The sequence below is a fragment of the Sander vitreus genome, chromosome 1 (genome assembly GCF_031162955.1).
Source record: "Sander vitreus isolate 19-12246 chromosome 1, sanVit1, whole genome shotgun sequence".
NCBI classification, from domain to species: Eukaryota; Metazoa; Chordata; class Actinopteri; order Perciformes; family Percidae; genus Sander; species Sander vitreus.
Genome location: NC_135855.1, coordinates 19,405,208 through 19,421,354, shown reverse-complemented (window position 1 = coordinate 19,421,354; position 16,147 = coordinate 19,405,208). Strand labels below are relative to the sequence as shown.

Sequence of the window (16,147 nt, the reverse complement as noted above, 5' to 3'; positions counted from 1 at the left end):
CATCTCCCCAGTGTTTCTGTCTCCCCCTGAATCAATAACAGAGAAGACCACACATTCCGTCTGAGGGAAACGAGTGACCCGCGCGTTTTACGTCATTTAAAGTAAGAAATAGCACAAAGACAAATAGCACAAAGACAAGTAAGATTGTGTTAAAATAAATCGGCTACTCTGCTTGCGCCAGAGCATCCCTCCTTTTCTGAGGAGAGAGATAGAGAGAGAGAGAGAGAGAGAGAGAGAGAGAGAGAGAGAGAGAGAGAGAGAGAGAGAGAGAGAGAGAGAGAGAGATACACACGCAGTGGTACAGAGACACAGGGATGCACTGGCTGAAAGTGAGGCGGGAAGTCCGGGATTTTCCCATTCTCTCCATCATTCCCTTGTTTTGGAATAAAAAACATTAAATGACAAACAGACTGACTTTACCACAAACACTCATCGGGGAAGTTCGCTTTTGGGATAGTCTTTCTATTCCGACCTGTCCGTGTTTAAGGTTTCCAGACAAAATCCTCCATTTACTTATTTATGTTCTAACTTGCTACAGCTCAATCCGTCGGGTTTTTTTTGTGCGCAATGGCTGGCCGTTTACATCGTATATCTGCCCGTCTCCACATGGAGAGGTTCGGGATGGATGCAAAATAAATAAATAAATAACAACTCTGGATACGGGGAAGATTTCTGAGCGTCGTTCATGAAAGCTCCTTATTTTTTCATTTTGGGGATCTATTTAGGAGTCTGTGCAGCGTTTTAGTTCAGAGCGCACTTGTGTCTGACTCAACGATGTGCTCCGGTGGGAAATACGGTGTGTTTTTGTTCTTGCTTAGAAGTATCCTGTCGGACCCGGGAACCACAAACCAAGGTGAGTATAAAGAGCATCTAAAAAACACAGACATCGAACAAGGGTGGATCTGATCATTTCAAAGTATTTCCCAAAAATGTCAATCCTCGATCTGCTCTGCCCAATACGCGCAAAACACAAGGTAACTTACTGTTTTTGCAGTTAAATAATGTAAAGAATGGAATTCCTTCACTTATTTGTGCCATGACAGCGTAATCTTTTCACAGGTGATTCGATGCTATGTTGTACATAATAATGACACCATTAATGTGTTTGACTTCAAGTGTTTTGCTATTTACCTCCAATGTCAATTTGTTGGTTGAACCAAGATATGTCTCTTGGTTTAAACATTAGATGACAGTGGGTCTATCTGGAATTTGTCAAACAACAACAACAACAACAACAACAACAACAACAACAACAACAGAAAACGCATTCAGACATGCGTGCACAGCCTAAAAATGTATTTGGTTCCTTGGTTTCATTAGATGTATCTGTCTTAGTTATTGATACTGTATATATTACACAACACCACTTTAAAACATTAAACAGTAAAAATTAATGTCTTTGATACTTTTTCAACCTCTTTTAAAGTAGATTAGTCTGACTCTAAACCAAATCAAAACTACACATTTGTACATGTGCAGCTTCAAAATGCATGCAAGAGTGTTGGTTAAACCAAAAGATGTCATTCTTGGTTTCAGTATTTATCTTGATAACTAAGACTGAGAATGGAATGATCTATCTGTACTCCTAAACATTCATACTGTATAGTTTACAACACATATGTGGTGGTGATAATCATGTTTTAGTTAATCAAATGTAATTTAATCATTGATACTGTATAGTTTGTATATGTTTTCAACCAACTGAACATCCCAAAAGAGATTCATTTTATTTTAAATTTTACAATAAATACACATTGGCATACACATTTACAGCATCAAAATGCAAACAAAATTATACCCATAGGGTTGTGATGCTGTTACAGACAGAAGCTCCATCTGCCAAATTATGGAAGAAGCCCTGACATTATACTTCACCTCCAAAATCTGATCAACGTTTCTGCACAGAAACATTGCCACAGCTATAGATACCACAGAGGCAGACAACAAATGTCAGCCTCTGACACACTCGGTCAGCTATACTGATACTTTTGAGATGCCTGTCTTCTGTCTGTAATATAATATTTTGGGCCAGTGGTTTTCACTAAATGTATGAGAATAATTTCCTACTTTTCATGATTCATTTCCAGTCACATAGTCAGTGTGTACACTTGCATATGCATGAGAAACACAGGACATAATAATTGTATCTCCCCTCAGTACTCATAAGTCACGTGGGTATGGTTGCCATAATGCAATCTGTTCTTGACATCTTCCACTTCGCACATTTTCAGAGGTCAGTTTGGTATTCCTTCCTGAATGTTTAATGTTTAGGATACACATTTTCAAAGACGACAGGAGCCAAATGTCAAAGTCTCCACTTCATTTTTCAGTGTCTTTGTGTGTGTGTGTGTGTGTGTGTGTGTGTGTGTGTGTGTGTGTGTGTGTGTGCGTGCGTGCGTGCGTGCGTGTGTGTGTGTGTGTGCGTGTGTGCGTATGTGTGTGTGTGCTCAGTTTTCCCCACAGGATGCCTGTCTTCCTGTGGTGGTGACAGGCTAGAATTGGAGGTGATGCACACAGGGGAAAACTTGAAAAAAATGACAATGTTAGGAGTTTAATATATAGTGAGAGCAAGCATATGTTAGCCAGGTGCAAATTATCTGAGTGAGTTTTCTAATGAATGTGTATCACTTGTGTTTGTCCGCTCAGACTGAGAAAGTGAGAGAGATTAGATGTTTTTATATAACAGGTTATTTATCTGTCATTTAGCTGTTTGTGGTCAATACAAAGTAATTTGGTCTAAATTATGTCATAGATATTAGTAAATTCTTGTCTGAAGTTACCTTGCCTATGTGATGTCTCTCCCGACCCCCCCCCCCCCCCCCCTTAGCTACTGTTGCTATGCGTCTGTCAAGTATGTAACACATATATAACGGATTACAATAATGGTGGCAGATTTACCACTTAAAACTCATAGTAATTTTTTAAACAACGTGTTTATTTCAGACATAGTCCTGTCGACGACCAATTTTATTGGCTGATGGTAGCTAGCTAGATAATTATTCTAACGTTAGCTCCATGAGTTGTTTGAAGACACTTTCACTAGTTTCCAGCTGACTTGATTCAAAAGGGGAATCCTGTAAATGGGGTCTTAATGCATTCCATTTTTTTTATTTATAGTGTCAAATCATAACAGGAATTATCTCAGGACACTTTACAGATAGAGTAGGTCTAGACCACACTCTATAATTGATCGTACTAAAAGCCCCAGGTCAGCATCCTCACCGGCTCACCATATAGAATACATGGAAATAAACAAGCATCATTGTTCTTGTACTGCAGTGTAACATTAGTTCTAGTATTATACGCAGTAGGTGACATGAGGAGGGATGCCATCCCCCTTGTTAGCAAAATGACCAACATACATGGCCATGGTCTTATCACCTAGTAGCAGAGAGTGCAGAGGCAGAGAGTTTGTGCAAGTTAGAATATATGACCCGACCATGGCTCTGAAATAGCAGTAGCCTAAAGCAGGATTTATGGTTCTGCAGGGGCTCTACGCAGAGCTTACGCGGTAGCCTGAGGTTTATACTTGTGCGCTGGTGTCTGCGTCATTCTAGCGTTTCTCTTTGAGAGAATAGCAGAGCCGGCGTGTGTGTGTGTGTGCGCGTGGGCAGTGTGTGGCAGAGCGAGTGAGAGAGTGATGGGGATTAGCTTCAGAGCAAGTACCGACTCTGGAGGCGTAGAGGGAGAAACAAAGTGTATCCCCTGTGCTTTCTGACCACGGTCGGAAAGCTGTCGCAGGAAAAGTAGAGAGCATTCTCCTTCTCCTACCGTGCCCCTCATCTTTGGAATGGCCTCCCACTACATCTTAGAAGAAGAAGCTCACTCAGTTGACATTTTTAAATCCACATTGAAAACCCATCTCTACTCATTATACTGCAGCCAACCATAACACATCATCCTTTCAAACCTTTTCACTTATTGTCTTATGTTGCTGGTTTTGTATTGTTGTAAAAGAAACATCAAACTGTTCTGTATCTTCTTAACATAAACTGCTGATGTTTAGCTTTGTTTGTATTTTTAAACAGTATGATTTCCCTTTATAAAAAAGAAAAGACTAACCAATGTGTCTGGCCAAAGGCTTTCTCTTTGGTTGGACTGTAAACTTTCTTGTGAACTCCTTGTTATGTTTGCTAAGCTACGATTGGACGATCGTGGTTTGGGGGGTGGGGTTTAGTGAACGGTCAAATGGGTATTTTGTCTGAAAGGTATTCAGTTCACAAGCAAGAAAATCCTCACATCTGAGAAGCTTTAACTAGCAAGTACTTCATATTTTCACTTGATGAATGGCTCACATATGAATCAATGTGTCATTGGTAAATTTTCGGTCAATCAACGCATCACTCAATTGACTAAATACTTAAACATTTCTTTGTTATAAAGGAGGGGGTCTGACATCTCTATAACATCTTATCCCAACACAGCAGTAGCATTCAGGCAGATGCTGTCTTCCTCTTTTAATACAAGGCTACAGCATCATCTGTGTCATGATCAGGGGAATTAGATGCTGCTGTCGACTTTTATTATCATATCATATATAGAAAATAATGATTCTTCCTCTCCCAATGGCTTTCTGAAACCACATCCTGGAAACTGAAAAAAACAAGGGCCCATATAGAAATGCCTATCTCTCTGGGGGATCTCAGCCAAGTGCTTGTCTACTTGAATATCCTCAGCCAAATACTTAAATAATTGAGGATTCTAACTTAATGTCTAGCTTTTGAGTGGGAATATATATATGTACATTTCCCTATGTCACCCCAGGGGCATAGCACAAAATTCTGGGCCCTGTAGAAAGGCATTTTCTATGGGCCCCTCCCCGCATCCACAGCTATTCATTCTAGCATCTTTTTGGGCCCTCCTCACATGAGGGCCCTGAGTACTCAGCCCCCCCAGTCTGACGCCCCTCTGTCATCCACAGACATATGCAGCAATTTTCTGAACACTACAGCTCAATGAAGGCTGTGTACCTAGTACCTGTGTAGGAATACACTGATTATTTTTCGGACTTACTCTGAGTTAGTTGGCAATTGTGGTAATAGGTTAGGTAATTGATACCACACTCATGTCTGTGAGGTAGGAGATGATTAGTCTATATCCTATATAGCGCCGCCCATGACAATTGTGATTGGTAGCCAGACCCTCCTCCGCAGCACTGTGGAGGAAGGTCTGGCAAAGCGAAACTAGGAGATGATTAACTAAAGAGCTAGCCTGGTTCTCTCCAAAGTTAATACATCTGCCACCCAGCACCTTGTTAAGACCACTAAACACACAACACAACACAAATCTAAAAAGCAACAAGTTGTAATTTTCTGTTGTGACATTGGAGTTGTTGTGACGTTAACAGTGACTGCATTTGTGACTGTTTTCAGTGTCAAATGCTGCGGAAGTTTGTCTGTTGCAGGTACAAACTTTTTTGTTCAGTACAAAACTAGGCCTATACAAGAATTGTTATTACGACTAATAGCTCAGCAACCACCCTATCTACAACAGAGTTATTACATTGTGATTGTTTCTGTGTTTCAGTAAGTTCTTAACCAGGTAGTAACATGCTGCATTTCATGGCTGAGCTGACAACAATGCTTTCAGTAATGGGAGCCTCAATGCTGAAAACATCTGAATACATTTAGTTTAGCTTCAGGATTCAGTGTTTGGATAATATCAGCGCAAGTGTATCAATGAGATATCACAAGACAAATTGTGGCAATTTACTGGTATATAGATTATTTGTGCCCACCTTCTATTCTAAAATGTGATAATTTCCTATGGTCCTAGGACAGTTGCAGATGATTATGTTTCCAGACACAATACCCAGACAAGAGTAATGTGATTTGTCCTTTTGATAAATACTCGTTGGCATATGTGTGTGTGTGTGTGTGTGTGTGTGTGTGTGTGTGTGTGTGTGTGTGTGTGTGTGTGTGTGTGTGTGTGTGTGTGTGTGTGTGTGTGTGTGTGTGTGTGTGTGCTTTGAGTGAGAAAATCTGTGTATCAAATTCAGCACTGTGGTCTTGGGTCATCTATTATTTCCGGGCTCCAAAGACAGTTGCAGGAATTTAATTATTTTATGACTACATTACTGTGTATGGTCTGTGTGTGTGTGTGTGTGTGTGTGTGTGTGTGTGTGTGTGTGTGTGTGTGTGTGTGTGTGTGTGTGTGTGTGTGTGTGTGTGTGTGTGTGTGTAAGAGAGGGACAGACAGACAGTGAAGGGAGTTGGTAAAAAAAAAAAGTTTGCTGCTGTCAAACATGGTATGGAACATCGCTCATGATTATGAAAGATAGTTTTTCTAATTTAGTCAAAAATCAATATCTCTCTGTCTCTCTTTGTCTTACAGTCTCTTTCCCTTCCTCCCTCCCTCCCTTCCTCCCTCCCTCTCTCTATGTCCTCCTTTTAAACAGAGGCTAGGCCATCATTTTATAATGCAGCCCTTAATTACCAGCAGAAGATCAAGGCTAAATGAAGTCTCTGTAAATACTGAAGTGGTTCATTTAGTCTCGCTAAAGTGTATCTTCTCTGGTTATCTGACTCAAAACTCAAAACAAGAGCAACCCCATTAAATTAGTCCAGATTTGGCAGTCTGCCGTACACTGGAGTGACAGGTCGTCTGAAGATGTGACTCTTTGGTCTACAATGTCGACCACTGAAGTGGGACGCGCTTTATTGATAGAGATTGTAATTAACTGGCTGTGCGGAGACAAAGGAAATTGCACATTCATCATATCAAATTGGCTCAGGGGACTCAGCAAGGGCCAGATAATGGCTCTCTTCATGACTGAGCCGTGACCAGAGTGCAGACAGCTTGAGAATGTTACACTTGTATGTACACAATGTGGTCACGGACACACACGAAGAAACAAACTTGTTAATATGCTGACACAAAAACATCAACAAACACTAATGCTGAGATTAGATTACACTATATTTTTGTCTTTTGAAGTGTTGACTGTGTCAGATTAGCTATTAGAGTCATAAATTATTGGCACGACTTGGCAGAGAGACACGGCAGACTAAATGTTGGACCTTGACCAACCAGAGATAACCTGTTTCACGACTTGCATGACATACAGAGACAGCCCTGTCTCCTAAAAATCCATTCCCATACATCTAAACTGCATTCTCAATTACGTTTTACAATGTCATCTTTGTCAACCCTGTCTCCTTCCTAAAAAAAATATGTTCCCATTAGGGTTGACAATCAATTAAAATATTGACTCGCGGTTAGTCGCAAATTAAATATTGTACCAGTAAATATAATATTGTATGGTGAATGTTCAGCTCCTCTCTCACAAAGAACGATACAGGACAATCCTTCTCTTCTCTTTATTAAAGTCAAAGTATGTACATACTGTTTTTAGACTGTTTTTATAGACTACACACAGGTACATATTGTATTGAGTACTATATACCAGGGTCCTTTCTAGGACTTGAGTATTTTCGGGGTTTATTTAAATAAACTGAATGCAATAGCACAAAGAGCAGATTACAAAAACAGCGCTCGGCTTGCCCAGCTTGTTAATAGCCAGTGTATGTTCATTTCATCTGCCCAGTTTGTAGATGTTAGTTAGCTTGCACACACAATATGGCCTAACGAATGGCTTGGCAACCCAAAGGCATAGGTTTTGTTTCCAGATTTATACTGTGACATATGATGTAGGGGGTGTGGGGGTTCTCCCCCAGAAAAGTTTGAGCATTAAACACTTAATTTCCTGCTTTCTGGTGAATTTTTCTGCATCAATTTATGTTGGAAATATCTTTATTTATGTAAAGGGAAACATAGATGACAATTCAAAATATAAAAACATAATTGTAGGCCTATGTATTGCAACCAGGCTCTCAGGCACTCTGTATTGCTTTCAACTATTTTTTCTCCTGTAGATCAACTTTTCTAATTATCTCTTCTGACTGAGTCAGCACACATGTAGGCATCATTTACTCTTCCCTCTTTTGAATCATTTGTTGGGGAAGTAACCTCTTTAAATGTGCATGTGGGACTTATTCACCTCAATGATACATGCATTAATTTTAATTGTTAATAAACCCCTGGACTTTAGTAGCTCAGATGTGTTTCAGCAAGATGTGTGCTCATGTTCTAAACTTGGTGGCACATTCAAATTATAACTCATCTTTGTTCTCTGAGATTTGGAGGAGTCGTGATATTTTGAGAAAAATATATATTTCAGGAAAAAAATACACCAGCGTTGGAATATTTGCCCATGTCCAAAAACCTGTTGATATCCAAATATTTAATGTTTAAAGTAAGTGTGTTTCTCCTTCCCACCAGAGATGTGGGCTTTTCTTTTGGGCATGCATCTCTAACGCAGCCTTGCAAACTGTTGGTTAGTTGGTTTGTGTAAAACAACCATAGAACCCAGACCGTGAGCCCTAAACAGGCAAGGGGCCATAAACTGTTGTAAACTGCGGTAAAAACCTTGATTGAGACGCATATTCAGAATATGCTGCATACAAGTCCAAAAAAAGCTCTTAAAACCCGAATAACACTAGCTAGCCCACGTCTTAATCGGAAAATGCTATATTTGGAAAACGGCCTTATTTGGAATTTCCAAACAGAATAAGCTGACCCAAAATCATGACCCAAAATCAAATGGATTTTGTCATCATAGAAATACAATTTTATTTCTGTGGTTGTCATATTCTGAAAAATAGTGGAATGGAAACATACTCAGTGTGTTAGTATTACCAAGTAATGTTACATTCAGGTCAATATGCCCATCTGCTGTTGCTTGATGGGCTTGGATTTGCCCTATTATTCTTTCAGCATATTTTTTAAGCATACAGTATCTTTGAGGTTATTCTGGAGAATATTCTCGACAGTATTTGTCATTGTTTTGGATTGTTGCAATAATAATATAAATTTCCATAAAGCAAACATATTTGTCTGCTACCATGATAGAACAGAATGTGATAAATGTACGATTAAACGAGTCAATATTTGAATCGATTGTCAACCCTAATGGGAAAATATTTCTTTAGGAAGGAGACAGGGTTGACAAAGATGACATTGTATAAATTGCCAAACTAAGCGAAAGAAGACAAAAACAATCTCTTTTTTATTTGTCAGGTTATCACAAGGTGTCCCAGATGCTGCAGGACTTATGCACTAATGCACATTACAACGAATGAAATTTCCCAAGTCTGACAGGTCGGCTATTGTTGCGATTTTGCACTTTCAAAACAATGAGGCCAAGATCATCATGTGCATTCGGTAATCTATACATATCAGCATTGTCCCAATTTGACAAAATTTGTTTACACATCTCATTGCTGCTATCCAACCCTATCGTTAGATAAAAACATCCATATTGGGCGATTCTGCTAAACATTTTGTGTCCATTTTTTAATAAAAAATTCTCTCACTGAGTTCTCATTGGGTTCTTAATTAAAATTAATTCCTAATTTCTATAATATCTGTGCATGTCAACTATGGTATGGTTACATATGGTTAAGATTGTGTTCATGACAAATAAATAAAGTGTGGTTAGTCAGGCAACTAAAACACATAAGTTTAAGTTTAGGGAATGGCTGTGGTTAATAAAACAGCAAATGTTAATTGCAGGTACTGAATGTGATGGGAGGCAAACTTCAGTCTCCTGCATGAAAGACACAAAAGAACACACGTCCATCCATCGTCCAAACCTCCATATTGTTACTTATCTCCTCGCTACACATAGTCTAGGGGACACTACTTATTGCGTTGGCACTGATAATTGGAACCAGATCTAAATTGTGAGGAATCATCCAATATGGGCATACTTTCTAGGGATACTGGGCTGTGGTATCAAGTGACAAAATGATATCAATTAGCTCAAGGGGGAACTTCAGTTAACGCCAAACAATGTGTTATTGCTAGTGAAGGGGTCACTATTCATAAAGGTTGGCTGTATTTGTCTTAAATTAGTTTGAATTAAGTCACATTCAGTTTAGTTAAATATTCAAAGTTCCCATAGTCCTTCCATCTTTCCCATTCATTCATCTTTAGCTCATCTTTGATGTCATGTAGCACAGAAAAGTCCTGACCTCTGAGAAGGAGAGTACTAATCTTTCAGACTTCCAGATTGAGGATGGATCTGTGTTAGTGTTGCTGTTGTCCTGCACTTTCCTAAGAGCCGTTATTTCATAGGTGGTTGACTCTGATAAGGGCTTTACAGCTCTGTCAGCTCCTCATTGACAGCTTGATAACTATTGTCTGCTTTCTTCCTGTTTTGTCACCTCCATTTCTCTTCTTTTTAAATTCACTGTCCAACCCCTCTCACACTCTCTCTCTCTCTTCCCCTCTCTGCTCTCTCCTGTCACTCTTTGTGCTTATACTGTTGTTCTTTCACTCTTCCAACTTTTCTCCTCATTTTTACATTACTTTATTTTGCACCACTCACTCTCTCTCTCTCTCTCTCTCTCTCTCTCTCTCTCTCTCTCTCTCTCTCTCCTAGTGGTTCTGTTGGACACTACGACAGTGCTAGGAGAACTGGACTGGAAGACCTATCCTGTCAATGGGGTAAGTAACATTAGCATTTCTTAAAATATGAGTATTCACTGTTAAAGCTATAGTGCGTAGTTTCTGTCGCCCCCATGAGCAATTCTAAGTAATGACAACAAAACTGTTGGCACGTCCACATGATACAAGCCTTCCGTGATCGCACACCGCCCCCACCCTTCCTCCACGCAGTTGCTAGTAGCCAAGGTGGACACGTAGGATTAAAAAAACATGATGGACTCTTCAGAAGAGGTAATTACTGTATCTTAACTTGATTTTCTGCGTGCGAAAGTCGCTGGATGACACAATCTTCTGAACACAGCCATACTGAGAAATACAGAGAGAGTCTTTGTAACAACTCATTTGGTATTGGCTTGAATGTAACGGACGTTCATTAATATAAAAAAAATTACGCACTGAAGCTTTGAGCACTTGTTGTTTCTTTACAAACGTGCATCCATTAAAATAATGTATGAACATCCAACTGTCCTGACCTGACCTACAACCTATTTCCAAAACTGAACCCTTGAGACAGAGTAGTCAAAGTTGTCAAATGTTTACACTTACTGTACGTTAGACAGACAGGACCTGGGTCATTAAAAATCATACAGGCAGCAGGTTACATGTTTTACATGCCAACCTTTCTGACAGTAGTCAGACCAATGTGTCATCCATTAAACATTGTGCCTCATTCACCAACCGTTCTTATGAAGAAATGTGTTCTTAAACCCCACTTACGCACTTTGTACGAAGATTCTGACATTCACTAATGTTTTCTTATCTTGGATTTGTTCTTAGCTAAGAACAAAGTCTACGAACACTCAAGAGCACTCTTACGCACATTTGAGTGATGACAATTTGCTCCAAATAATTGGTTACTGCATTTTATTTAATTCTACAGTTGTTTACAATGATAGTATTGTACTGTAATGTATTTCTGATCATTTGTTGAAAAAGAAATCACAGTATGTAAAGAAACACTAACACTGCAATTTACATCAGCAATTAAACTGATTAAATCCTGCGTTATTTGGTGATTGATCACGCTATTTACAGTGGGGCAAAAAAGTATTTAGTCAGCCACCAATTGTGCAAGTTCTCCCACTTAAAAAGATGAGCGAGGCCTGTAATTTTCATCATAGGTACACTTCAACTATGAGAGACAAAATGATAAAAAAAAATCCAGAAAATCACATTGTAGGATTTTTAATGAATTTATTTGCAAATTATGGTGGAAAATACGTATTTGGTCAATAACAAAAGTTCATCTCAATACTTTGTTATATACCCTTTGTTGGCAATGACAGGGGTCAAACGTTTTCTGTAAGTCTTCACAAGGTTTTCACACACTGTTGCTGGTATTTTGGCCCATTCCTCCATGCAGATCTCCTCTAGAGCAGTGATGTTTTGGGGCTGTTGCTGGGCAACACAGACTTTCAACTCCCTCCAAAGATTTTCTATGGGGTTGAGATCTGGAGACTGGCTAGGCCAGTCCAGGACCTTGAAATGCTTCTTACGAAGCCACTCCTTCGTTGCCCGGGCGGTGTGTTTGGGATCATTGTCATGCTGAAAGACCCAGCCACGTTTCATCTTCAATGCCCTTGCTGATGGAAGGAGGTTTTCACTCAAAATCTCACGATACATGGCCCCATTCATTCTTTCCTTTACACGGATCAGTTGTCCTGGTCCTTTTGCAGAAAAACAGCCCCAAAGCATGATGTTTCCACCCCCATGCTTCACAGTAGGTATGGTGTTCTTTGGATGCAACTCAGCATTCTTTCCCCTCCAAACACGACGAGTTGAGTTTTTACCAAAATGTTCTATTTTGGTTTCATCTGACCATATGACATTCTCCCAATCCTCTTCTGGATCATCCAAATGCTCTCTAGCAAACTCCAGATGGGCCTGGACATGTACTGGCTTAAGCAGGGGGACACGTCTGGCACTGCAGGATTTGAGTCCCTGGCGGCGTAGTGTGTTACTGATGGTAGCCTTTGTTACTTTGGTCCCAGCTCTCTGCAGGTCATTCACTAGGTCCCCCCGTGTGGTTTGGGGATTTTTGTGATCATTTTGACCCCATGGGATGAGATCTTGCGTGGACCCCCGGATCGAGGGAGATTATTAGTGGTCTTGTATGTCTTCCATTTTCTTATAATTGCTCCCACAGTTGATTTCTTCACACCAAGCTGCTTACCTATTGCAGATTCAGTCTTCCCACCCTGGTGCAGGTCTACAATTTTGTTTCTGGTGCCCTTTGACAGCTCTTTGGTCTTGGCCATAGTGGAGTTTGGAGTGTGACTGTTTGAGGTTGTGGACTTATTTTCCCAAGGAATTTGCAAATAAATTCATTTAAAATCCTACAATGTGATTTTCTGGATTTTTTTTTCTCATTTTGTCTCTCATAGTTGAAGTGTACCTATGATGACAATTACAGGCCTCTCTCATCTTTTTAAGTGGGAGAACTTGCACAATTGGTGGCTGACTAAATACTTTTTTGCCCCACTGTATAGGGCCAAAATGGAGTGTTTTTTACTTCGTTACATTTTGCAGCAATTATCTATACTTTCTACTCCACTACATTTCTACAACGTTCCGTTACATTTTCTGATCAGTTTTTCCCCCTGCCAAAACGTCTTCCTGACCATCACACGTTTTTGTCTCACCAGTGAAGTGTTGCCATAAATATATATGTGGGCACCGCCGATCCTCCATCGGCTTCCAAGCCGGCTCCGGTGCTCCAGAGCCTGGGCGCAGTGCCGCTGACCCTCGGTAATACAGCCTCCGGTAAAAGTGAAAATGAAAATGTTTGTTTTTTATTTTTATATTATTATTTTTAGTTGCCTCTCCACAGCATCGTTTACTCCTCCGCCAGGCAGCGTAAGACGCGTTCATATCTTATTTATTTGGCTGGACCTCTTCACATCTCCTCCCCATTTTCGCTGCTTCACACACTTTATTTGCTTACTTGCATGGTTAAAGAAAATAAAACCGTCTTAAAATACATCCATGAATAAAACCAACCGCATTCCATTCTAACAACATATTTCCGTTTTATGCTGGTTACGATAGGAACTTTTTTTAAAAGCCAGCTGGCCTTGTTTGTGGTATTGGACATCTTCTACTTTTACTAAAGTAAATATGTCTCTGGTTATTTGTACTTTTACTGAGATTCAGTACTTCCTCCATCACTGCAATGTACAAGTCATCTGCGACAACGACAATTATCTCTTGAACGCAGTCTCCCGCTTCCCAGGAGGTGCACAGGAAATGTCATGTCCTTATATGGGAATTTGCGGGGCGTTTTATTATGCTAATTAGGAACAACTGGCATGTGCTTTCAATTACGAAGACGTGGGATTCATCAATTCTAAGAACACAGGTGCGAACAATTCTGCTATTTAAGAACACGTCATGAATCCGACGTAGACTTTTCTTAGGGACTTTCTTAAGAACATATTTAAGAGAAAACTTAGGAAGATATTGGTGAATGAGGCCCAATGATTTGGTGATTTGCGAGGGTCAAAAAACACCTATATGTCAAGGTTAAAACTGAAACTAAACATGATTGAAAAGGGAACAGTCCAAGTTACATATAATTGTTTCAACAGCATTTCAATGCTTTACTTCAACATGTGTTTCACAATGAAATATAATTCAGCCTGCCAAGTCATGTAGAATGGATTATTATGCGATTGTAGAATATATCTACAGCATTGCTGTTGGGCGTCTAGACTCTGACTTTCCCAACACAAGGAACCCCACAGCACAGGAAGGTGTGATGAGCAATGATACTAACTTTACCCCCTGAGGGAAGGTAGACCCAGAGCCTACAGGTGGATGCTGGGGTGGCGGTTGGGCTTTTGACATGCTGTATGAACCGTGGCAGCACTAGCAGTAATTGACAGCATAGCTTTCAGGTGAGCCGTGTGGCAGCTGCCATGCAGAGTACCCAAGTCAAACTTTCGTTTAAAAGCATAATTAGGACGGAAGCGCCACTTTTAAGATTGACAGTATTTTCGTTTTCGGTCAAATGGTCTTTTGAATGGGAGTGCTAGGGGCACTATTATGATCGCATCAAAATCGCTATTTTTAAAACACTATGAAGGCTCGACACAACAAACTTTGCTCGAAGTATCACCAGGGGCTCTACACATGAATTTGAGCATTGAGAACATTGTTTGTGTACACAGAGTTTACTAAAATGAAAGGTTTTGAACAACTCACTTTAGCAGTTGGTTTTTCTGCTCGCTGCCATCTTGACAGTCAAAAAGTGTTGATCTCCAAATGCAACGTAACAGGGAGGAGAGTAAAGATGGAAAGCTCCTAAAGCTTAGTTCCATATAAATGCACGGATAATTCGTTGTTTTGTCGTTAGTGAAAAACAATATTGACCTTGTAGTTGAAAAAGAAGCCTCATATAAGAAACAATACTAAAATCAATAGATGCGTTCATTTGCATTTGGAGATTGACACTTTTTGACTGGCAAGATGGCGGCGAGCGGAAAAACCAACTGCTAAAGTGAGTTGTTCAAAACCTCTCTTTTTAGTAAACTCTGTACACAAACAATGTTCTCAATGCTCGAGTTCATGTGTAGAGCCCCTGGTGATACTTCGAGCAAAGTTTCATGTTGTGTCGAGCCTTCTTAGTGTTTTAAAAATAGCGATTTTGCTGTGATCATAGTAGTGCCCCTAGCACTCCCATTCAAAAGGCCATTTGACCGAAAACGAAAATTTGACTTGGGTAAATTCACAAACAGACCCTAGGTTGCATTTTGGCGAGAGTAAGAAAGTAAGAGAGCAAGTACACCACCATGAGTGTATGTATAAGTGTATAGTGGTCGATTCAAGTTGACTTAAATGGTTTGCAGGCTCCGCGTCATTCAATGAAAATATGTTTAAACGATGGCTATACTGTTAATGTAAACTTAACATCTAAAATAATTCACTTTTCAACTAAATTTAGCCCTCTTTTAAGCTAGATGTGCAGATGTCAGGAAGGAAAATGTTGGTAGGAACATTTTAGGAATAAAATGTGCTGTTATACTTTAAACCAATTCAACAGAGAACATAGACGCAAACAGAACTGCCATTTCTGGAGGCTGCTTTTCAAAATCTTCAAAAAACGTTTACATGCTTGTACTGGAAACATGTCCTTGTTACAGAAACCCAGATACATCATTATCTTACTTTCGAAAAACCAGAATGTGTGATCCTGCTTTCTCAAAGAGAAAAAGGAATACGATGGCATGTAAACACCCAATCCAGCTTCAGGATGTCTGATGGCTGCCTGAGCATGCTCGTCTTTAGCGAGGGTGACAGAGTAAACAAAGCATATGATAATTAACAATATCACAGTGTACCTGTTGATACAGGTAAAAGCCTGACACCACTGTAAGCTGAGATACACTGAATGTCATGTATCACCCTTATCCTGTTTCTCTAGCAATACGAAGTAAAGTGGACAGAGGTTGTTAAGATAAAACCAGTGGTTTCCAACCAATTGGCTTGTGACCCATTACAAACTGTATGTATATGTATGTGAGTTGTTAACAGTTCCACCAAAAAGACATTCCCCCTCTAAACTTCTCAGATGGTTTCATTTAAATAACTGTTTGAATACGTGACATGAATTTGTGTGGCAGAATTTAGTTTTTTGCTT

General features: G+C 39.8%; 1 protein-coding gene across 3 annotated transcripts in view; it reads left to right on the top strand.

The window, feature by feature from the left end:
* Positions 1–774: 774 nt before the first annotated feature.
* Positions 775–16,147, top strand: part of LOC144515842 (ephrin type-A receptor 6-like) — a 65,221-nt gene continuing 49,848 nt past the window's right edge. For 2 of the 3 annotated variants that reach the window (XM_078246998.1, XM_078247007.1), the window contains exons 1-2: positions 775–853; positions 10,445–10,509. In XM_078246998.1, the coding sequence (XP_078103124.1) occupies positions 775–853; positions 10,445–10,509 (144 nt within the window). Of the gene's footprint in view, positions 854–10,444; positions 10,510–16,147 lie in introns of those variants that run through there. The other variant, XM_078247016.1, reaches the window with a different exon arrangement.